Raw genomic sequence first — 25,266 nt, forward strand, 5'->3', positions numbered from 1 at the left:
CTTTAATTAATAGTGAAATAACTTTTTCTCTTGTTAACTGACCATTTATAATTATTTTTAATGAAAGAATTCTGCCCATTTTCCTAAATTTTTAAAATTTGAAAGCTCTTTGCACATCGTGGGAATTAGATCTTTGTCATATGTGTTAAGCATATCTTTTTAGTCTACCTATCTTATGATAGGAATTTGTGGTGACTACTTTGCTTTATAGAATTTTAAAATTTTTATGCAGCCAAACTTTAAATGTTGCACATGTCAACAAATACAGAAAAAACCATGAGCAACTCAGAGAATATGACACAATGAAATACTGCATGATGGAAGCAGACATTACTTACATCTGAGTCTAAGATTATGTCCCAAACGATCAAAGGGAATAAAACATATAACCAAAGCAAGGGTTAGGATAATATGAAATACCATTAAGACGAAATTATCGGACAGCCAGTAGTCAGGGTGGACTGAGTTAAGTTAGAGGCTGCTAAGGGAAGCCCAGAGGGTGAAGTACAGGGCACATAACCTGGTGTGGAAAGGATCCGTACTGGAAGAGCTACCACAGAAGGTAAAATGTGACAGATCAACTAAGGTGCATTAGGGTTTGAGAATATCATATCTGGACGTGGAGAGTCAAGAAAGGTCCCACAAAAGAAGGGGTACTAAAATGAGCCTGCAGGATGGTAAACAGAGATGAGGGAAAGGGATATGCCAGATAGGGGTATAATAAACACAGGGCCAAGACAAAGACAGGCAGTAAACTAGTGTGACTGGCACATAAGACACATGTACAATAAGGCTGGAGTTCTGAACACCTGGCCTAGGAATATCACAATTTGGTAGCTGACAAGGTGCCATAAAATAATTTTTAGGTAGGTGGGTATGATCAGAGATGAAACTGAGAAGGAATATCCACCTTAGGGTGACCTCGAGTAGCCAGATCTAATAATGTTGGGAGCCGTTAGAAATATTGGCTTAGACAAAGCCATCTTAAAAACTATAAGTTTCTGGTTCCTTCGGAAACTACTAATTACCAGAAACCACCTGTAAACTAGTGTGACTGGCACATAAGACACATGTACAATAAGGCTGGAGTTCTGAACACCTGGCCTAGGAATATCACAATTTGGTAGCTGACAAGGTGCCATAAAATAATTTTTAGGTAGGTGGGTATGATCAGAGATGAAACTGAGAAGGAATATCCACCTTAGGGTGGCCTCGAGTAGCCAGATCTAATGAGAGTCCTGCACCGGCACTCTTCAAATCCTCTCCCTCAACCAGCAGGCTCTGAAAGGTTAAAAGTGATTTGCCTGCTGATTGCTACTATTTTGTCCACTGAGGAAATCGGAGGTACTCTGCAGGTAGGCTTACACACATATTCCTATACAGTATGATCCATATTTAGGCAGACTGACTTCAAATACCAGATGATGCTGTTGAGCAAGGATGAAGCTGAGAGAACTGTGAAACAATAAACCTAAATAAAACATCACGCAGAGTGTCTAGCCCAGAATAGGTCCTTAAAGATGTTTATTTTATTAGTGAATGAATAAGTGAATGAATGGGTAAAAGATTCCATCAGAACTTCTTGTGACAACACTGCATTGTTTTGAAAATTTCTGCTAGGTATGGCTCCCACAGGCATTTTAAATTAGCCATGGGCTTAGCTAATTTGGTGAGATGATTCCTAAAAGAATATTTTCTAAGTGAATTTTCCTGGCTAAATAATCAATATTTTGGTATTAATCCCCGTGGCTCCCTGGAGTCCTTGGAATATTTTAGGGTTTGGGGAAAATGAGGACAAAATGTACATGCCAAATATGGCCCATATCTGAAGACAGAATGATGTATGCCTATTCTGTATTTCAGGAACTAGGTAATGCATCGTATATATTAGCTCATGCCCTCCTCATTAACAACTCTGTGAGGTATACCTTCTTATCCCCCTTCCCAGAAAATGACTAGTGCTCAGAGAGGTTAATCAACTACCCTAGCTTAGGCGGCAGTGAATGGAGATTCAGGGCTTTGAGTCCACACCCATCTGATGCCAGGCCACATTCTTCCCTTCCAGCCCTCTGCTATTGTCCATCCACCCCAAATCTGCCACCAACCTCTAGGTCTAGGGTCAGCTATTGCCAGAGGGCCAAATCTAGCCTACTGCCTAGTTTTGCCAATAAAGTTTTATTGGAATACCTCTCCTTTATTTACGTATCATCTATGGCAGCTTTTACACAAGAGTTGAGTAGCCCACATGGCCGCATAACCTAAAATACTTAGGGAGCTGGTCATCTCCAACAGAGTTTTGCTGACTCACCTGGTGTAGACACTCTTGCATTTATAACTCTATCCCTTCCTGTCAGAGGGACATTACACATTCTTTTAATTCCTTCACTTTCTCCTTTCCAAATTCAAAGGTCGACTTTAATTTAGAACACATCAAATGTTCTTTTCCTATACTTAAGATTTGGGAAGCAAATGGTTTTTGGTACTAAAAATCATAAGCAATGTGGTAACATTTAGTCAGTTTCCTTTTTTGATTGGCCAGAAGGTACAAGTGATACAGCTATCATGCCAAAAATTGCCAAAATCATTAATAAGATTAGTTCACTTTACCTATTTTAAGGAATCTGGAACTAATTGCTCTCAATTAATCTGCTCTACTCTGATCGCTTATTTATCAGATTGGGAAAGATAGATTTAATAGTGCTTGCTTGAAACAGGTTCTTTAATTGGAAACATCACAGCATTTAGCTCACTTTGTACTCCAGCAATTAAGAACAATTTAGAAAAGTGTTGTTGATTTTTTCCACACTATTGTCTCCTTGATTAGATTTCCGAACATCCAGACAAAACAAATGACAATACTAGCTACCACTATTGGTACAAATAAAAGCCCAACAGCCAGATTACTTACTATGAGAAATGCGAGCCATCCTCATCCATTTCATCAGTGTCTTACATTTATTTCCCTGTATCCTTGTCTCTTGTGTAGGTAAGTGGCAATACCTCTTATAAAAGGCATCGTTTTGCTTCCACCTTTACACAACTTTCTTTTCTTCAAATAAGCCAAATCAACAGAAGAAATTATTTTTCTTGATTAAGCACCCACATTTCTCTTGGGAGGGAGCAAAACAAACAATTAATCTTTCCTTATTTGTTCTCAGAAGTCCCTGCCTCCTTAAACGCAGGCTATCCAGGTACCTGTGGCAGCCAGTCGGCAGCAATTAGGCCTGAGCAGAAAATGAATGGACTGCAGGCTGAGGGTCTAATGTGCTGAGAGTCTGTGTGAGAGGGCAAGGTTACACCAGGAAAATTCCCTTGTTGTCGGAACACCATTCAAAATTACTCCCTGACTTCAGCATAATTAACCAGGCTTGGGAATTTATATGAACTAAGTAATTGGAAAGAATTAGCAAGAGATATGTACATTAATCTTTACCAGTTACACAGTGTTTAATGAAATTAAGGGCCTTGTGCTCATTCTTGCCTTGCTTAGTTTGCACACTTGCTACTTCACCTGTAGAACAAGGAGAATCTGCCATAGAAAGATGAAAACAAAAACAAAACTCTAGGGAAAAAAACAAACTAGAAACCACCCCAAAACTCAACAGCAGGCTCTCAGGTTAGTAATTTATAATGCATCCTTAGCAAAGAATATTATGGGGCCTTATTAAAAATTGTTTTTAAAAGGAATCTTTATCTATTAGAGATAACATACTAAAATATTAATAGGTAAAAATATAATATCTGGGAGTTTTTTCAAAAATAATATGGGATGGTGGGGTAAGTATGGGAATATACTAGTAAATAAGACTGTCCCTGAGTCAGTAATTGCTGAAGTTGAATGATGGGTATCTAGGGTTTTATTATATGGTTCTACTTTTTCACATGTTGAAAATTGTCAATACAAAAGTTAAGATATTAAAAAAAACCTTGCCTTATAGAAAATACTTAATATATAGTATATGTCTGTGATGTTTTTAAATTAAGAGTTTATAAAGCACTAGAGATGACAAAACAAATCTGTTAAGATATATGATTAAAATATGTACAGTGACTAGACAAAGGAAGCACACCTCACTTTTGAGATGTCAAAGTCAGAGTTCTCAGTCTCACCATGATTAACATTTTGGGCCAAATGACTGTTGAGGGCTGCTCTATGCACTGTAGATGTTCAGCAGCACAGCTGACTCTACCCACTCAATGCTAATACCATCCCCGTCCTCAGCGGTGATGACCGAAAATGCCTCTGTGCATCGCCAAATGTCCCCTGTGGGGTAAAATGCCCAGATTCAGAACCAGTGGTCTAAGTGGAAGAATTACAGAAAATAATTTTTATTCTTTGGAGTTTTCAAAACTGTTGAATATGCACATATGGAGAAATCAGGACAATAACAAAAATGCTATTATACTAAAAATATATTAACCTACAAGGAGGGAAATCTTGAAGTCTGTGAAGAAAAAGACGACTTTTATCAAAAAAATGACTATAGAACGCAGTGAACTTCCTTTGATGAAACTAGAGTCATCAAGCTAAAAGTGAACCTCACTACAAAAGCCAGTTCTTTTAAAACTCATTGAGTCCAACACCCACAAGTGTGATAAAATGCAAAATCAAAAGTATCTCAAGAAAAATGTCAGGCTTCCTAAAATCTTTGCTGAATGGAAAACTCTAGTATTAAAGAAAGACTCAAGCGCACTCTAGCCGCCTTAAAGGAGCTAATATTCACAAATACAATGCTGGCTCAAGGTGTTAAGTTTGTTTTTATCAGATATAACCATCCACTTTTAAAGAAAAGCAGCGTGTGGTCCAGCCACACACATGAAGTGGCATCACTGACACCTTTCTCTGGAAGGGGCTTGGAGCTGGCTTTCTAGGAACGCGTGCAGGCCTGGGTGTTCGCACCACGCATTCCACCAAGCCTCTTTCTAGAAACAGTACGCAGCCGGGAGTCCCGCCCACAGCACAGCCAGCTGGTGGAGGAGAATTTAACCCCAAACATTCATTTTATTAACCAGGGGCTCTAGTTTAGGTCGCTGAACCTTTCCTAGTGTCTACTGAGAGTATTTTTTTAAATCAATTCAGATGCCAAACCAGGGAATCAATATTTGATGATCCCAAGGTTTTATATTTTAAGCCTGATTAAAGCTTTGCAGCCACCTTTCGTATACTGGAATGCATATCTCTATTCCATTCCCTTTTTAAAAAAAATAAAAATATATGTTTTTATTTATTTTAGAGAGAGAGACATCAATGAGAGAAACATTGATGGGCTTGTGCCCTGACCAGGAATTGAACCGGTGACCTCTCAGTGCACATTCCATTCCCTTCCTTCACAAAGACTCCTCTCCATAAAATCATAAATATTTTGGAGTTCCTAAAGCTTCTTAAATTGCCATTGCTGATGTCACTTCCATGGACCTATATTACCTCTAAGGGCTCATTATCCACAGCTCTGAGGGGCAGGCTTCCTCCCACCAGGCTCACCCACCAAGGTGAGCAAGAATGCATCGTCTGAGTCTTTAAAATACTGGTTCAATTTATTTCATTGAAAGGAAAGTGTATTGTTTTCTTTAAAGAGATAATATATGTGACTGGTTTCCGAAGTTTAACAAAATTTATTCTGCACTGAGAATCACTGTAAATGAAGGGTACTAAGAAGTCATTGTGAGACCAACAGAAGCCGGCAAGTCACTGAGACACAGAAAGCATTTGAAATTGAGCAGCATAATTCTATGTAATTAAAAAGCAAACCTTTAAAATATATAATGAGAAGAAATATCATACATAGAACGAGGTAATTGTTCGTAGCCTTCATAAAGAATTTTTAACTTAGCACAGAAAAGTCTTCTTGAACTTCCATGAAACCTAAGAATCTGTAGGTCCCTGTCTATGAAAACTAAAAATAGAAAACAGAGACTTTTAAAATGTTTTTTTAAAATTCATATGTTGTTAATTATTTCACCAATTACGATGACAAACATGTCTGCCAAATTCTGGTAAGTGGCTAGGGTTTTTCTGTGTGAAAACCAGCCACTGAAACAAGGTTACAGGATTTCTCACCAGGCTCCACAGAAACATGTATGCACAGCAGAGTCTGGAAACACTCGCCAGCAATGATGGATCTAAGTTATTAACAGATCAAAAAGAGATGGATGGTGGTTTGCTTTTCTTAATCTATATCATCATCTAGATCTATTTAAAGATATGTGGTGCACTAACAAACTTGGTTAAGGTTTTGATAAAATCAGTAAAAATAATCTGCCCCTGTTACATTGAGTCCATATCGATCAATAAAATCACTTGTACAAGGAAAGTCCTGTTAAATACTGACAATCCCAGCCATTAATATTATTTAACACACTGTTCACAATCTTTAATGAGAACAAAGAACAGTTTTGTCTCATGTTATAAGCAGGACCTTCACCAATACTGTTACTTCTATAGGCTTCTGCAGTGCTTTTTTGAAGCAAACTGCACATCTCTCTCTCACCAATACAGCCCTCCCCTACACATTAGGGCCTGTTCTTTATTTCAGTTGCAGTTTAAAAGAATCCTTTGTGCCTTAGCTGGTTTGGCTCAGTGGACAGAGCATCAGCCCATGAACTGAAGGGTCCCGGGTTCAATTCTGGTCAAGGGCACTTGCCTGGGTTGCAGGCTCAATCCCTGGCCCTGGTGGGGGCTGTGTGGGAGGCAACCGATCGATGTGTCTCTCTCACATCAATGTTTCTCTCCATCTCTCCTCCTCCCTTCTACTCTCTCTAAAAATCAATGAGAAAATATCTTCAGGTGAGGATTAAGGAAAAAAAATAAAAGGACGTCCTTTGTAAGAAGGGAAGCTGCTATTACATCACTTCTTTATCTGTAAATTAAACTCAAAATTCTAAGCACCTGAGCTAAGGAATAAGGTGGCCATCAGGAAGGCAGGGGGTTTCTTGGCCACGTGCTGAGTTTACTCAGCTTCACCAAGGCCTTTGTTGTCAGGGGTGGTGGGTTCAGAAAGAAAATGTCAAATATTCCTCAGCCAGAATTGGGTGGCCAGGGTACATGTGTCCAACTTAAAAGCATGAAAATGGAAAGTGGAATAAAAGAAAGGGTAAAAATATTTTACATAACAAATGTTTTACCTTTAGAAATATCTATGATGATATGAATGATAATAATGAGAAAACTTATTTTAAAAGTAGAACTAACTTAGGGATCATTATAATTCTAAGATCTTAAATAGAAACCTGTTCTACACTTAAGCCTTGCAGTACTGAGGGCTCATAACCCCAGCAGCGGATGGGAAGTAGTGGTTTGCAATTTTGCTGAGATAAGCAAGAGGGAGTCCCTTCTCTGGTAAGTGAACCTTGAAAACATTACAAACCTGGATCTCAGTTCTGTTTCATCTGTTATTCTCAGCTCAATTTTGCCTACCCTACAAATCGTCATGAAATGATTCAAAAAGACAAAGAAAAAAAAGAAAAAACTTTGGGATTCTGCATAGGACTTGGAGAAAAGGCACACAAAAAGAACACTTGCCTGACATGTAATGACCACGTGGTTCTGGAGGTAACTGGGACCTTGTCTAAGAATTTTCATGTAGCAACAGGTGATGAGGCAACTGTTCAGGTAAACAGAGCAACTGCTTACCCAACGATTTTCTATATAAAACACCATTCCCAAATTTTAAAAACTGAAATGGTGTTTTACATAGAACATTGTTGGGTAAACAGTAGCATAATGGGGAAGGGGACCAAGCTGCTGCAGAATTGTTAGGCGAGTAAAGAAGCTAGTGGAAGAGAAAGAGAACAGGCTGGAAAATATGCCCACTGGAGTGGGAAGGCAGCCTACTTCGGGAGGCAATGTCTTGTTCAGCATGGTGGTGGGCGGCAGGGTTGAAAGGGTAAAAGGCAAGATACAGAGACTATTATGCTGTGAACTCCATGACATTAAGCCTACATACAGGCTGTGTAATACATAATAATAAAAAGTTATTTAAAATGGTCATGCTGCACCCTAACCGGTTTGGCTCAGTGGATAGAGCATTGGGACCTAAGGGTCCCGGGTTCGATTCCTGTTGGGGGCATGTGCCTTGGTTGTGGGCACATGCCCAGTGGGGAGTGTGCAGGAGGCAGCTGATCGATGTTTCTCTCTCATCGATGTTTCTAATTCTCTATCCCTCTCCCTTCCTCTCTGTAAAAAATCAATAAAAAATATTAAAAAAAATAAAATGGTCATGCTGCAACCTTTTTAGGGACTATTTTATGGGCATGTTGAAGGTCTACTTTAAAACACAGGTGTACACATGTGTACAAGTACAACAGGCTGCATTTTATAAAGGTTTATGCTCCCGTTGGCCTGAGTTGAAATGCCCTCTAAGTCTGACCAGTCACTGCTGCCATAGATGGACCCGAACAGAGGACTCTGCATAACCTCATTCCCACCCATGAATGAACAGGATATGAAATCCATTGTCAAATAAAATCTCATGGTCAGTAAAACAATTAAACTTGTTTTCCAAAACTCGCCATGTTTGAAGAATGTACTCTAGGAAAGCATATATGTCATTGCTCAGAGGTGCCCCCATTGCAGATGCTGGTGAAAGCTGGACAACTGAGAAGAGTGACTTAGCACTTGAGCACTCACTAGAACTAAGCTTTTCTTTGAAAAGAATCCTTGGGGTTCTGAAAATGCCAAGTACAGGGTGTCCCCTGAAATGTATACACACACTTTAACAGGTGATAGCTCCATTTTGAAAATGAAATGTATTTCAATAAACACTGGCTTTATAATTACTCCAAGTGTGTGTCTACATTTTTTGGGACACCCTATATATGTAATTTTAAAAATGTATCACTGAGGTGGTAAGAAATAAGGAGTCTAGAGCAGCCTTAAATGGAATATCAACAGAAATCCTGATAGATAAGCAAGAACCAAAGCTGGCTCTGTCCCATGGGTAAGCTGTGAACCCTAAGAGGTGTGCTCCGAATAAAGCCACTGACGGATACATCCGCTGGGGAAGGGAGAATGAGAAACACCTTCACAGGTTGTAACCTATATTAATGCCTTTTGGGTAGTCTCACGTATACACAGTATTTTGTCATAAAGTTTAATGTAAATTTAACATATTATAAAAATTATTGAGATATTTTCCATTCTTTTTTGTTCTATGGTTTTGAAAACTGTGTAATTTTTACATTATTAGAACATGTTGATTCAGACTAACTACATTTCAAATGTTCATTAGCCACATGTGACTAGTGGCTTCCATAATGTACATTCAGCAAGGTTGGTTGCATAAGTAAAACCTATCATGAGAATTCAGATGATATCATACATGAATTTTCTCAAAGCGGAAAAGGGAAATGTGGTATTTATTCTCTTGGAGCTGTTCACTGAACAGGAATAATTTTACCATATGTTAGTTTGCAACAAGAAGTTGGACCATTTCATTTTGCTAAAAGAACATGGAACAGTATTCTTTTACTTTTTATGATGTTTGTGCACCAAAATTTATTCGCTAAATGCTTTGCTTTACTTGACAAAAGCAAATAGAAAGGTGACTGGAAAGAAACAGATAATGTATACATTTTAAAAACTCACTGATTTAGTCATTCTGTTTGGTGTTTGCAAATCTAAAAATGAAAACATTTTGCAATTATGCAGCAAAGATATTAGTCACTGTTTCTTCAAAAAACTATTAACCATCAGGCTTCTCAAAGTATTGGATTTTATCAATGCATGTCTAATAAAACGAACCACAAGCAATGATAAGCTAGAACTTATGAGAAGTGTATTTAATATCTGTAAACAATCCTTATAAGATGGTTTAAGTTTTAGGTTAATGCATGGCAGATGATGATCAGTAAGGTACACTGTTCAAAGGATGTTGCCCATTTAAAAAGCAGGAAAATGTGGACTAAGATTTTGACTTTGCTATATTGAAATTCTAATAAAAATTCTAATAAAGGTGTCTTTCACTCTCTTTGTTTGAATTTCTGGAAATTATTAATTAAAAATCTTAAAATGACAGGACACTAAAAATGGTTCACTGGATTCAGATGGCTAATGGGTTCCCTTTTTTTCTTCTGGGAAAGTGAGAGTCAATGTGTTTAAAGAGATAAAACAGAGGCTTGAAAATATGACCAAAAAACATGTAGGCAGATAAGAAAAAAAATTTAAATATAATTCTTAGAAACAAAAAAGCATAATATTAAAATTTAAAAGTAAATGGATAAATTTCCACTTCCAATAAGATGGGTTAGATGTACTTTTTCTTATTCCTCCTGCTAAATATAACTAAAACCCCTGGATCTTATATATGAAGCAGACATAAGATTATAAAAGGCTACTGGAAGAAAGAAGACCTGAGGAATGACATAGTGGTGAGTTTTATCTTTCCTGGATTTTAGTTCTGCCTCATGTATCTGAACTTGGAGCAGAAAAAGCTGGCAACCAGGAAATGCCAACAGATGTAGCAAAGTCCCAATAAAAGCCTGTTTCCTTTAGGAAAAGGATCATATAAGAGACATCCTAGCAAAATACAAAACTACTAACCACTCTACTTCTCCCAAACACCACAGAAGAAACTGTGGCCACCTCCAGTCATGCCAACCAAGGTCTAGCAGAAAGCCTAGACCTAGAGTGGAAACACTCACGAGGGTGTATGAGGCACCGGTGCCAGGGTGGTATCAGAGGAGGCCAAGTAAGGAGTCAGTAATGTGCCCCTCCCTTGCAGTCCGTGGAGACTACAACTCGCTCCACCTCAGCAGTAATGGGAGCCCCTTCCTCCCCTAAGTGTCAGAGAAGGCCACGTGGAGAATCTGATCTACTACCTTCACCTGGCGGAAATGAGGTGGAGTCCCCCATCCCCTACCTTCTCCAGACTGAACAGTATCAGAGAAAACAGCTAAAACACAAGGTTTAAATAAGATCCAGAGTCTCATAACATAATGCACACAAGTCTAGGATTCTATCACAATCATTCATTACACTAATTCTAAGAAGATCTCGAACTGAATGAAAAAGAATACCAACAGATGCCAATGCCGAGATGACAAGGATGTGAGAATAATCTGACAATGATTTTAACGCAGCCTTGATAAAGATGTTCCCATGAGTAAATATGAAAAGATTTGAAACAAAAGAAAAAAACTCAACAAAGGAATGAAATATAAAGGATCAGCAAAGAAATAAAAGCTATAAAGAAGAATTAAACAGGAATTTTAGAACTGAAAATACCATACCAAAATAACAGCAGAATGGAAGAAAGAGAGGAAAGAATCAGTGAACTGAAAGACAAAACAACAGAAATTACTCAATCTGCCCAATGGAGAGAAAACAGTCTGAGGGGGAAAAAAAAAAGAGCAGGGCCTTAAACCAACAATATAAATTAACAAAAAAGAAATGGAAAGAAAAAAATGAGGAGAAGGGGATGTGCCACCAATTCAAAAGTGGGCAAGAAAAGAAACAAAACTCAGAAACAGAGGGATTAATAGGAAGCTCAAAAGTTGAACTAAGCCTAATTATATGAGTAATCATGAAAATGTAAGTGGGAAATTTTAACACACCTTTCTTTTTATAGATCAAGTGGCTAAAATACAGGAGATTTGAATAGCATGCTTAACAAACTTGATGTGGTGTATACAGCACACTGCACTTACAGTATATACATTTTGAAGCACACATGGCCAATTTTAATAAATGCTTCAATGTGCTGCTGGAAAAGTTAAAAACATAATACTCTTTGATCCAGTGTAGATTACTGACCCAGTGGAACATTTTGTATAATCTGAAGATTGAGTGAGGGGAGGTTGGTCAGATAACAGGCTCTTCTGAAGATAGCACCTTGCATCTACTGTATAACAAACTGGCCTCAGCCCAGCTGTGGAACTGTTTTCTTCAAACAATTTTTTAAGGATTTATAGTAGCTTAGATGATCCTTTGTTGTGGTTTCTGTGAACTGCTTCTGTGTAGTTCCCCACGCTCCATGTACGTTTAATTATCGCTCATTCCTCAAGAAAAAGGTGGAAATATAAACAGCTTGTTCTCAAGGTAGAGACATAAGACATGGGTACCTTTCTCAGAAAGAGAAAGTTCATGTAACTGCAACAAATGGAACTGAAGTATGCAAAATTCCCGTCAAACATCTTTGACTAAAAAAATCATGCCAGCTTGTAATTTGCTCCTACAGAACAGAGAGGGGACCTGCCCATTAAATCAGCCTCAAATAAACAAATGGAGCCATGACTAAACCTCAAGCTCACCCTCCATTTATTTTTTTCTTTTCAGAAAGATTATGAATCTTCATCTCCGATGTAATGAAATCTTGCCAGTGTCTGGGCATTAGAGCATTTCTGTCCTTCTTTGTGCCCTGCCCCTGAATCACTTTTCTATCTAAAGGTTCATATCCTCCGGCTTAAGGGAATTTTCAGCTATTGTTCCTTTGATTATTCCCTTCCCTACTTTTGTATTTTCCCCTCTTGTTTTTTTTCTTCTCCTTCTTCTTCTTCTGGGACTCTAAAAAGGAGAAATTAGACCAGTCCTCTATGTCCTTGTGTTGGAGAGTTTTTGTGTCTGTACTTTACGGAACAGCATCCCAGCTAGCGAGAGCAGCTACTGAATGTTTTCAGTTGGATAACAACTAATTCTAAGAACTCGTGTGTGTTCTTGATTTTTCCTTTGACACCGTATCCTATGTCATCGGTTAGATGTAATAGCTTTGTGAAACTCTCTATTTGTTAAATCAATCTTTAAGGTACATTTTGTGTCCTGAATGATCTTTGATGAAGAACCAGTGCTTTGGTTCATGTTGGTGTTTTTGATCATGCTACTCGTTTTCGGCGAGTGCCTGGTGATCCTGGTTATCGATCTCGCTGGAGGAAGCGGCCTGGGCGGCTTGGGCGGGTTTCCTCTGCTGGTGTGTCAGCAGCGGCGCTCGCCACACGCCTCCTGCCATGTGGAAAGGCGGTGTGGGTGCAGCACGCAGTCGGGCAGACTTTTCCTTGGGGGTTGTCAACGTGGGCACCCCAATATCCACCTGAGAAGCTTTAGCTCTCCTCAGCCATTCTGCTTAATATTTTGTTATATTTTTTTGTTTTTAGGGGAAAAGTCATACAATTTTTTTTGCCTGGTCATAAACATAGGGCTGCCTACAGTCTGCACCGTGTAAGTAGCCTGGGCACCTGTCCCATAAATGCCCTGAATGAACCACTTGTTTTCAGTTTCACTGCTCACCTTGGCCTCTCCTTTACCTGCTGATTCTAAGCAGCTCTTCACCACCGACACGGGCAGGCTGCCTCCCACCTCTAGCACATGTCCCCACAACTGAGTTTCTGTTTTCTGCTTTCTGTTACATCCATTCACACATGTCTAGGAATTTCCATCTTACAGAAGGTTGTTAAAAATTTTTCTTCCTTTCAAAAGGTAAAGATACAAATTATGAACAACAAATTTTTTCTTCCTTTCATGATCTTCTCTTTCCCCTGCCCATCTACTACTTAACTGTTGGGATTTATTCCTTCTTAAGTTTTTATACTTTTATTTTAGTTGGCTCTCAGGAAAGATGGGAAGTCATCTCAAATGAGGAGATAAATGAGGAGATATTATATAAAACATGTTTGATGGTCAAATCAGTTTGGGAAACCCCAATTAAATTATTCTTAAGATTTTTACTTCTATGTAAATGATTTAACACAGCAAACAGACACATACTCATATTTCTCACAGGATTCTAAATATTCAAGTTATAGATTGAAAGAATCACTAATCTATTGATGTATCAAGGGAGCTGGGCATATATTAGTCAATTACATTGTGACAGTTGATGGTTAGAAGGTCTTTTCCATTATTTTATTATTATTATTATTATTATTATTATTATTTCCCTAAGTAAAGTTATATGTCAAGGCTGAAAAATCTTCTCAGACTTGGAAAATGCACAATGCATAATGCAAAGAGCCTACACTAGGAGCTAAGAAACTAGAATTCCAGTCCCATCTCTAATATACTCCAAGAAGTGAAAAGCAAGTTTCTTTACACCACTGACCTTAGTTTCTCCATCTCTAAAATAAAAGAGCACCTTTGGAAATGCGCTCCACCTTCGAAAATGTGTGTCTGGTGCTCACCCATGGACCAAACTGCTCCTTGGACAAGAGGAGCAAGAACTGTTTTCTCTGGCTCTCTCAAGAGTTAATCTGCCTGTTTTATGGGTGGGAAACTGAGGCCAGAGAGATTATCATGACCATAACCAGAGGGCAGAAGGCAAGCTGGATTAGATAATGCCTGTGTCCCCTGGGAGATGGAAATGGTGTGGCATTGGAGTTAATGCTTTCTCAGGTTTATGGACCAGAAGAGGGCCTTCCTAGCCAGTTCATGCCCAGGTGGGTTGGCTGCAGGACGGCGCCTGCCGGGGTGAGTGAGATTCTAACTGGAGTTATACCGGCGAGCAGTAACAAGTCCTCTTTCTTTTTTCTAGTTTTGAATACTATTTATTTATTTAGACTTAAATACCAAAAGTTATGGTGAAAAGACACCTAAGCCAGGGTTTTTAGTTCACTTGGGATTGGTAAGCACTCCCACTCATCCTTCCACCTTCCATCCAGCTCCCAATGCCTGCAAACAGAGTCAGGTGCGAAAGGGAGAGGAAGCGCCCTTGAACTGCCCAGGGACTTCACACACACACACACACACACACACACACACACACACCCCAAACTGAATATTAAGTGCACAACAGAAAACAAGGCCTCTCCGTCCTTCAACCACATCTTTCCAGCCTCGTTCTGACACTAGAAAGTTCTAAGCTCAATTTGAGTGTCACTATAAACTCCTCTCTGTGCCAGATGATTTTACCCGCATATTTATATTCCAAGTACAAACAACTTAAAATGTTTACACTGAGTAGTAATGGAAGTCATGTGTCAGATACAATGGGAGGGAAGAGAGTAAAGCTTTCTTCAGAACTAAAGCTTGAAGATATACAGTATCTGTGGGAAATCTGCCTTACAAATAAGAAGGCAATGTTTACCCATACCATCTAATTATACAGAACATGCATTTTACCCTTTGCATACAATGTCTAACATCTCATTTTTTAAGTTTTTTGTTTTGTTTTGGTTTGGTTTTGCTCTACAGTGTTGCCCGAAGCTCTGAACGACTTTCAGCTCCATATACAGACGCTCAAAGCACACGGCCACACACTTTCCTGTCATTTGTGGTCCCCATTTCCTTTCATCTCCCACTCCCAGGGAGAGGCAGCCAAGGGACTCACCACCATGTTCAAAAGCAAAAGAGCAAAAACAGTAAAGAGAGGCCCCCTCAGATGTTCGCAGGGCTGCCAGCTGCCAGCTTTCCTCTGGGCAGTGTAAAGACCAGGAAGACGGCAGGAGGCCAGGAAAGGGCTCAGCATCTTCCTGCGGGGAGAGAGGCCCCTGGATTTATCACCCAGCCTTTAGTGACAGCCTCTGCTCAGCTTCCAATCACCAGCTGTCCAGGCAAAACCACTCAGAAAACTTCTGAGAGACTGGCCAGTGTTGCTCAGTGGTTGGGCATCGAACCATTATGAACCAGGAGGTGACGGTTGGATTCCCGGGCACATGCCCGAGTGGCGGCTGGATCCCCAGTAGAGGGTGTGCAGGATGCAGCCAATCAATGATTCTCTCTCATCATTGATGTTTCTATCTCTCTCTCTCCCTCGCCCTTCTTCTCTGAAATCAATAAAAAATATATATATTTTTTAAAAGAAAAGTTCTGCAGAAAAAATAGTATGCTGGCTTAACACAGCCTATAGCTGCCCTCGTACACAAAATCCACACCAAGATCCATGTAATGGGGTTAGGAAGATATCAATGGACAATTCAGGCAGGGCTGCTGATTTCTTTGCTGTAACATCTCCTAGAGATGGATAGATAGATCACCATGGTAAATTCATAACTTTGGTGAAGTCCAACTTTTTCTTTTTGAGAGCTGAGGCGCCCAATCCCCCATCTCACACCATCTCAGTCATTCTCGTGTGCCAGCCTCTAAAGTGGACTCAGGTGACCTGCCTGACCACAAGGCTGCCCCTTCCCCCAACCTCATCTCAGCACGTGTCCTGTGCAGAGTTCTGTGGACAGCGATAGCTACACTGAGCATTCACCTGAGCCCTCCAGTCTATCATTTTAGATCCTGGAAAAGCGGACACTTTCCTTTTGCTTTTTCTGTCACTTGGCAGAAAGGGAGTACTTTTGTTCATCTAATTTAGGTAGTTCTATTTGTAACCCAGCTCCAGGAAAGAGCATCCTACTGTATTCTTTTTAAAACATAAATGCTAATTTTCAAAGAAGTTGGCACTTCATCAGAGGCAAATTTTATACACTCATTCTCAATTTGATCCCATAGATGGACTTGCCAGCCCGACCAAGAAATTCAGTTCCTCTTACCATCTCCCGAACACCCTAAACCTCAAGGCAAGACAGGCTATGAGAAAGCAATACAACTTGGAGGGGAAAACAAAAAAAGGAAAACAAAGTTATTCGTAGAGCTGAATTATAAAAACAAACAAACCCTTTCAACATCAGTTTTTACCTTTATACTAAATTTTCACTTCCCTGATCCAGATAACCAATTTTAAATAGAACCCAATTTAAGCTAAAAGAACCAACCAACAACACAGCTATAATTTTAAACTTTATTTTAATCTAGATGGTTTGGTTGCTTCATGTATTTTGCATCTCACCCATAAGTTCTGAGAAAAAAATACTGAGATAAATGGCTACTTAAACTATGCTATAGTCATTGAGCATCTAAACACATCTTACCTGTAAATACGTTTCCAAGCCTTGTCGTCGTTGTTCCAACACTTTTGGGACCCAGTTCCTCACGTGTTTTGAAGGGATTTCTGGAGTTTTAATACATTTCTTAAGCTATAAAGACAGAAACAAACAAAAAGTACAGGAAATGTATCTTAATTATGAAGACATTATTAGGGGGGAGTGAATAAGAAAGTGAACTGTTATCTCCAATAAAAAGAAAGAGTAAAATATGATAACACTGAAAATCAGTCAAAAAATTCTTAGCGGTCCTAAACATTTAGATTTCAGGATAAAAATTTTTTGTTTTTGGTAGTCGTTGCTATTGTTGTACATCGTCTGTATTTTAAACTGGAATTATTGTTTTCTAAAAAATTAAAAGTTCAGTCCATTAATTATAAAGAAAGTAAAAAAGTTTATAATTTCCAAAATTTATTAGTACAATGAAATTTTGGTTTCATGAAGTGCTTTTCTGATGGAAAGTCTTTCTACATGTTTTTCATATAAAAAAGCAAAACAAAATGCCATTGTTTATGAACATCATACCCTAAAATGCCATCTGAGCTAGATCAATCATTTGAAGAGTTTTATAATAGAATGAACTAAAAAAACAGAAGCTGTTCCTTCAAACATTCCGAAGTATTAGGTCCAAATTCTGTTCATGACAACTGAATGATGGTTCTCAGCTAAGCCTTTCAGGGCAGCAGTTTTAAGGAAACATATAAATGAAAAATAATTATATTGGAAGTTGAGTTAGAAAAACCTGTGTCAGGTGTATCCTACCATATCCACATTCTAAACCTGTGAATATTACCTTACATATCAAGGTACTTTGAATATTTGATTAAATTAGGAATTCACAATGAAAAATTAAGCTAGATTATCCAGTTGGGCTCAGTGTAATTATCCAGTTGGGCTCAAGGAGGGTCACAGTGACAGAGAGATCGGAAGTGGCGTGCTTTGATGATGGAGGGAGGGTCATGAGCCCAGGCAACCTCTAGAAGCTGGAAAGGGGAAAGGAATGGGTTCTCTCTTAGAGCCTATGACACCTTGGTTTTAGCTCAGTGAAACTCATTTTGGACTTCTGACCTCGAGAAGTATAAGGCTACAAATCAGTGTTGCTTAAGCCACTAAAGTTGTGTTAACATGTTATAGCAGCAATAGGAAACGAATACTCTGCCCCCCAAAATGGAATGAATTTGAATATTCTAATCAAGAACTTGGAAAACCTACTGAGATTGCTCCTTTACTACACACGCAAAGAAACAGCATAATAATCTCTTTAAAAATGCACAGTTAAATCCCAGAAGCTAAAACTGTAATACAAAATTCTTCCCATATATTAGCATATATTCACCATTAACCATTCTGGGCTAAAACTTGTTGCACGTGATGCAAAAGAGGGAGCCTTGGGAAATGCGAAGATCAGTCTGTCTAGTGCTGATCCTGTTTCCCTCCTCCCTCCACACCTGAGGTGCTATTACAATGACAGTGTGAAAGTGCGGGCGGAAACCCAGAATCTGTTCTTCTTATCCTCCTCACCAACAGAACTACATTATTGGGGATAATAATGCAGTCTTCTAAATTTAGCTAAGAAGCTAAAATTTCCAAGTTTCCTTGCAGAGAGTGGAAGCCAAAGGTAATCAGAAGTCACAAGGAGGGCTTTCTATAAGAACTCTTCAAACATGGAGCAACGTCGGCTGGCTTGCACTTTCTATCCTAACCCCCTTTCACCTGCTTCCTGCCTAATAAAATGTGACCATGACGGCTGTCACGGCCATCTGCCACCATGAGGCAACTCTGAAGGTGGAAGCCAGATGTTCCAGATGATTGAGCAGAAAGAAAGAAGGAGCCACACGCCTGGCAGCCTCCTGGAGCCGCCACACAGCCCCCACCGGCCCAATTCCACACTTGTTTTTTGTTAAAAGGAAAAAATGAACCCCTTCCCACCTTCTTTGTAAGGTTACTGGTATTTGGGCTTTTTGTTTTATGTACTTGGATTTAATCCTGGTAGACATTAAAAAAGAAAAGGAAGAAAGCCAAAGGGAATAGGGCACAGAACAATGAATAGAATAGGGCAGGGAGAAAGAGGTCATCACCTTGTGAGAGATTAATGGTTTTCTAAAGGACAGAAAGCAGGAGCATGCCAAGGAAGCAAACAGAGCAGAGAAAGGCCCAGCCCAGACCCCTTCAGGAAGGAGATGACAATGGGTGCAGACTCCAATCTTCTTAGCAGCCCTGAGAGGCTCTGTGCTCAAGACTGGCGTGAGAAGAGGGATCAGACCATACCATAGCCTGTGAGGGCACTGTACCCCCATCACAGCGGAGTGACTAGCAGCCTGGTTTTATCCCTGGCACACACACTACACCCCACTAAAAAAGGGTCAATGTCCCTAAGGAAAATGAATGAAGTGTTTGGGTTGAATGAGGGTTTAGCCATTCTAGACATAGTGATTTTCATGGGGTCCCCAGCCTAATAGCTGGCTCTCTCCCCTCATTCCCGATGATGAGGTCCTTTAGCAGACATACCCTACAGAAGGACCAGACAAATAGTCTCATTGGATGGGTACTCTGGGATCACTTTCATCACAAAGCAGCACTATAAAAGCAAAAAGACAAGAAAAACAAATGGGACAACTAATCCCAAAGGAAACTATATAAATCAAATAGCAGAAGAGATCTTTAAAAATTTGACTAGTATCTTCAGGAATATAAGAAAATATTGCTTCTATGAAACAAGAACAGGCTGCTATGAAAAAGAATGATTCAGGGAATAAGAAACAGGCATTGGGAATTAAAAACCGTGATCTATATATATGAGTCCAGTGACCGGAACAGCAAAATGACCAGAATGACCAGAATGACCATTGGCTATGATGCACACTGCAGCAGCCAACCAGCCTGATCCAGGCCTCGATCAGGCCCTCCCCTAGTTGGGTGGGCCCCCGATTGGCCCCCAACACCCAGCTGGCCAACTGCCCCTCGGCCCCTCCTCCCTGCAGGCCCACATTGGGGCATGAGTCCAGTGACTGGAACGGCAAAATGACCAGAATGACCAGAATGACCAGTGGCTATGATGCACACTGCAGCAGCCAACCAGCCTGATCCAGGCCTCGATCAGGCCCTCCCCTAGTTGGGTGGGCCCCCGATTGGCCCCCAACACCCAGCTGGCCAACTGCCCCTCGGCCCCTCCTCCCTGCAGGCCCACATTGGGGCAGGTGGGCTGGACCCCACCCATGCACAAATTCATGCACTGGGCCTCTAGTAGAGAAATAAAAAAAATTAAAAGAGGTAGAATATAAAAATCTCTCAAAGTACTATAGCATAAATAAAATGAGAAAAAAGGCAGGTGAAAAGATAAAACACATAGAATTAACCCAGGAGACTTAATATAAAATTAATAAGCCTCCCATAAAGAATAAGAAAAACGCCTCAAAGAATAAAATTTTATGACCTGTATATGCCTTCAGATTAAGAATCCATTGAGTGCGCCAAAACCGGTTTGGCTCAGTGGATAGAGCGAGAATAAGAATAACTCCTCAAAGAATAAAATTTTATGACCTGTGTATGCCTTCAGATTAAGAATCCATTGAGTGCAAGCATAATACATAAAAACAGACCCACACTTACTAACATTTATCTGTTGAAATTTCCGAATATCAAGGACAGACAGAAAACAGCAAAAGATCAGGTGGTAAACAAAGAAAGTAGAACTGCATTGGCAACTGACTTATATCAGTAGCAGTGAATGCTAGACAATGAATGCTTCAGAGATCTAATTTGAAAATGGATTTCTGGACCCAGCCGCACCATTAATCAGGTGTGAGAGACCTTCAAGGACTCAAAAAATGTACCTTCCATGTCTCCTTTTACATAAAGTTGAGCATGTAATTCTAGAAAACTGAGGATAAATGCAAGAAAGAGGAAAAATAGGATTTGGCCTTAGAGCTCTGCCCCATCAGTGTGGGGAAGGGAACTCCAAGGACAGCTGGGCACAGAGGCCTAGAGAACCCCCAGTCTATGTTGGGCCAAAGGGTGAGAGGGCTTGGAGAGAGGAGCCTCCCGGAAAACAGTTGATTTCATGCAGTAGATAGTATGGAGAAAATGGATACATTTTAGGATAAAATACATTATTCTTTTGTCTATTAAAAAAAATAATTCCTGGTTGGTGTGGCTCAGGGGTTGAACACTGATCAAGGAACCATGAGGTGAGTTGCGGGCATGATCCCCAGTAGGGGGCATGCAGGAGACAGCCAATCAATGATTCTCATCATTGATGTTTCTCTCTCTCTCTCTCCCACTTTCTTCCTCTCTAAATAAATAAAAATATATATTAAAAACATTTAAAAGTAATAATACTTCCCAAGGAAAGCAAAGATTCCCTGAAGGTCATGCAACAGAAGACACTCCACTTTCAGGTGTGATTCCGATGCTAGAGACAGTCCTGCCTTCATGGGGCTTACATACCAGGAAACAGACAATAAGAAACAAACAAGTTACTAAAACAGGGTGAGGGCCGAGAGTAACAGCAGGGTGTGTGTGTTGGGGGCAGCGGGGGAAGGCCTGTGTGAGGTGGGACTGTCTGTGGCCTGATTCATGCTGCGAGGGAGCCAGGTAAGGAGCTGGAGAAGGAATGTTATGGCAAAGACAGAGCAATGGGAAGGGAGGACCAAGCCTGGTGTTCAACACACAGAAAGGAGGAGACAGGTTCAGAGAGGGGCAGCCTCAGGCCCTGTAGGGCCTTGGAGGCCATGGCGGGAATTTGCATATTATTTTAAATGGGAAGCAAATGGGATTTCTTGAGGAAGGGAATGACCTGCTGCAATTTTTACTTTAAGAGACCATGTGAGATTCTACCAGCAAGATGGACTGCGAGGGGGCTGGAGTCAAAGCAAGGAGACCCGTCAGAAGCTCCTGCAGAAGTCCAGGCGAGAGATGATGGTGAGCTGAGCTATGTCCTGGGTCTGGGTGGGAGAAGGGGAAGGCTGCGGGGTGTGTGGAAAAAATAAATAAAAATAAAACTGCCACAAAAAAAAAATCTCTCAAAGTACTGTAGCATAAATAAAATGAGAGAAAAGGCAGGTGAAAAGATAAAACACATAGAATTGAAGCAGAGATGGCTCCAAGACCTTCACTGTTTTAAGGTTTTGACCTCACTTGGCAGTCATATTTTGGGTGACCTGCCTGTTGGTGGCAGGATGTCAGGTTTGGATAAGTGGCACAGAACACTAGTTCTCTCCCCCAATCCACTGTCCCTCTCTTCTACAGAACAGAGCTCAAACTTTTCAGCTGGGTAGATGACCACCCAGAACAAAGAACACATTTCCCAATCTCCCTTGAAGCTAGGTATGGCCCTCTGGCTGGATTCTGGTCAAAGGCAGGTACATAGACATGTATGTGTAGCCTTCAGGAAGTGGTCTTAAAGGGAAGGACTCTCCTTCTTTCCGCTCCTTCTTATTGGCTGAACTGCCCATGTAATGGCTAGACCTGGAGCAGTCACCATCAACCATGAGGTGGACGCCTCCTATTGAGAATGGCAAAGGCACAAGAGCCTGGGTCCCTGATGATCATGAAACTGCCCACCAGCCGCAGGCTTTATGTGAGACAAAAACAAAGGTGTGTCTGCTAACGTCACCATTATTTTGTCTCTAGAGTCACTTGCAGCCAAATCGAATCCCACGTGAGCAGGAGACATCCAGCTCTGAGGGGCAGGGGAGAGGAGCAGGGCAAGTGGCGAGGAGGGAGGAGTGGAACAGTACGCTGAGTCAGGATAACGCTCCTGGAAGGGGCATGATCAGACTGTGCGGTTGATGCTGGAAAGTCAAAAACTCTGGGTAAAAAGAGTAGGAAGCCAGAGGGTAGGCCCCTCTTTCAAAAAGTGATACTAAGAGAAAAGGAGAGCAAGGGGGCGAATAAGGGAGGGACGCATGGGGTCAAAGGCAAGTTTTATTTTGTTGAATGGCAGATACATGCTATGTATCGATGAAGACTGCTCCAATATTGAGGAGAGAGAAAGAGAGGAGGAGGAAAGGAATTTTTGCTTGTCAGAGAATGCATACCATGTCTCTACACTATTTGAGGTATTTCTCAAACAAAAACAAGAGAAGAAAAATGCTGTTATTCTGTGGAAATCAGCTTAGTAGGTTTCAATGTAAACATAAAGTCCCTTTAACTCATGAAGCACAATATTTCTCGTATTGCAGAAGAGAAAATCAACTCCATTATCTGTCTCCCCCTGCCCTTTTTTTTAATCGTGAAGATAGAGCACTGAAAGCATTTTTTCTTTTTCTTTATGTCAGGGGTACTGAGAAAGCCGATCATCTCAGCTGCTGGGGGCTGTGACAGCATTTGCAGTTGAGTAATGAATTGCTCTAGATGAGGAGAGACAAACCTGAGACGATCTGCTTCCAGTAGGGCTCAGCTGCTTAAAAGATAAATAACCCCCTGCCACTCCTGGCGATGATGAACTGTCCAGGCCACGCTGCGGCCCGCGGACGGCCTTCCTGATCCCGCAGAGAACCAGCAGATTCCCCGATACCACAGGCACAGCCCCCTTCGCCTGCGTGACCACCCCTCTCCCGTCTGCGGTGTTAGAAGTTTCCACAGAACTTGCTCTGCACAGACCCGCCGCATATGCACTGACTGCAGTACCCATTTTTCCAGAAAGGAGCAGAAATAGCTTCCCCAAGCACATAAAGAAGAATGTGAAAAAAATAAAGTTAAGGAAAGAATAAGGGACATTTGGGGTCAAATTCAATCTTTTACTCCATCTTGTCACCCCTAGATCCTCAGCGTTCCCTTTAGAGACACTACACACCATGCTGTGTACTGGTTTAACCCCAGATGGCAGGTTTTTGGTTCTTCTGAAATATGTCCTCCATTAAATGAAATATGAGGATGCAATATTATACTCGAGCCAAAGGCAGACAATAACAGGATTGAGGAGAGTTAATCCAGGAGCGAACCAACACCGTGTTTCCCCAAAACCCCTGTGAATAAAAGGTGACAGGAAACTGCTGAAAGGCAAGTGAAATCTCCTCAGAGCTTGCAAAGGGTTTTCTCTCTACACCAGGGCTATGGACCTAGGGAGGAGACGCTGTCTTCAAGACCCACCTGGGAAGTGGGGAGGCACTTGGCTGTGGTGGTGGGGCCTGAGCGGGAGCTGTGAGACATGGAAAAAGCACCTACAAGGTTACGGCTCATGCTGCCCTCACAGCCGGGGCTGGGCTATAGGGACAGCACCCTATAACTTTTATTTTTAAAGAATATTATGCTAAACATGAACGAAAAGACTAGGGTAGGTTTTTTTTTTGGTTTCAGTGTGGTGGTGGTGTCTTCCCATCTTAACTAGCAGAGCTACAGAGGAAGCACAAGTGTACCCTGGAATTAAAGTTGCTGTGAACTAAATTCCCACGATAAAAACTGTTCTTGTCAATAAAACATTCCTCCCGTAAGTCATAAATATGCGCAGTGATGTTCTCCAATATCCCATTTGCCAAATACTTATTTAATGCTAACATGTGCCCAACACTAATAGGCGGTGAGGAAGATACAAAAGATAAGACATGGGTCCTACTTTCATTTTATTTATTTATTTAAAATCATTTTATTTTACTATTTATTTATTTTTCTTGATCTTAGAGAGAGGAAGGAAGGGGGGAGAAAGAGAGAGGGAGAGAGAGAGAGAGAGAAAAGCATCGATATGAGACAGAAACATCAATCAGTTGCCTTCCATACTCCCCCAACCAGGGATGGAACCCACAACTTGCTATTCCCCCTGACCAGGAATTAAACCCACAACCTTTTGGTGCACAGGATGGTGCTCAAACCAACTGTGTCTAACCAGTCAGGGTGAGCCCTACCTTTAAAAAAATGTATCTTCTAGCTAGAAAATCTTGGGGACAACAAAGTTTTAATCATCTCTGATATATTTTTAATTTAAGTAGAAATCTTTATTCTAAATGGAAAGGAGTCTACGGACAAAGAGAATAGGGAATAGAAGAAACAGGGAAGAAGGAGAACCTGAGAAGTTTTAGTTTGGTGTGAATACATGCGAACACAAAGGGAAGGACATCCGGCATGGCAAAGACAGGAAACGGTGATGTTCACATACAGGGGGAAGGGGACTGCCGCTGTGTTTTCATAGGCGAAGCAGAGAGAAGTAAGGCTGGCCAAGGGGCTTGTGGTAAATAAAAGAACGGTCCCCCCTAAAGATGTCTATGTCCGAATACGTGGAACCTGTGGGTGCATGACCTTCCTGGCAAAAGGCGCTCCATAGATGTGAGTACAGCAAGCATATCGCATGGGAAGATTAGCCTAGATACCCAGGTGGGTCCAATGTCATCTCAATGGGAGGCAGAAGTCTCAAGTAAGAGACAGGAGATGTGATGATGGAAGCAGACGTTGGATTGATGATACTGCTGGCTTTGAAGATGGAGAAGGGGCCAGGAGCCAAGGAATGCGGGCAGCCTCTAGACCAGTGGTTCTCAACCTGTG

General features: G+C 40.8%; 1 protein-coding gene across 2 annotated transcripts in view; it reads right to left on the minus strand.

Annotated features, from left to right (window-relative positions):
- Positions 1-25,266, minus strand: part of SNX24 (sorting nexin 24) — a 61,457-nt gene that overhangs the window by 31,317 nt on the left and 4,874 nt on the right. For both annotated transcript variants that reach the window (XR_001513972.1, XM_015564381.1), the window contains exon 2: positions 16,780-16,884. Coding sequence is in view for 1 of the 2 variants with exons in the window: in XM_015564381.1 (XP_015419867.1) it covers positions 16,780-16,884 (105 nt within the window). In the remaining variant the exon portion in view is untranslated. The remainder of the gene's footprint in view (positions 1-16,779; positions 16,885-25,266) is intronic.

The sequence above is a fragment of the Myotis davidii genome, unplaced genomic scaffold (genome assembly GCF_000327345.1).
Source record: "Myotis davidii unplaced genomic scaffold, ASM32734v1 scaffold159, whole genome shotgun sequence".
In the NCBI taxonomy this organism is placed as follows: domain Eukaryota; kingdom Metazoa; phylum Chordata; class Mammalia; order Chiroptera; family Vespertilionidae; genus Myotis; species Myotis davidii.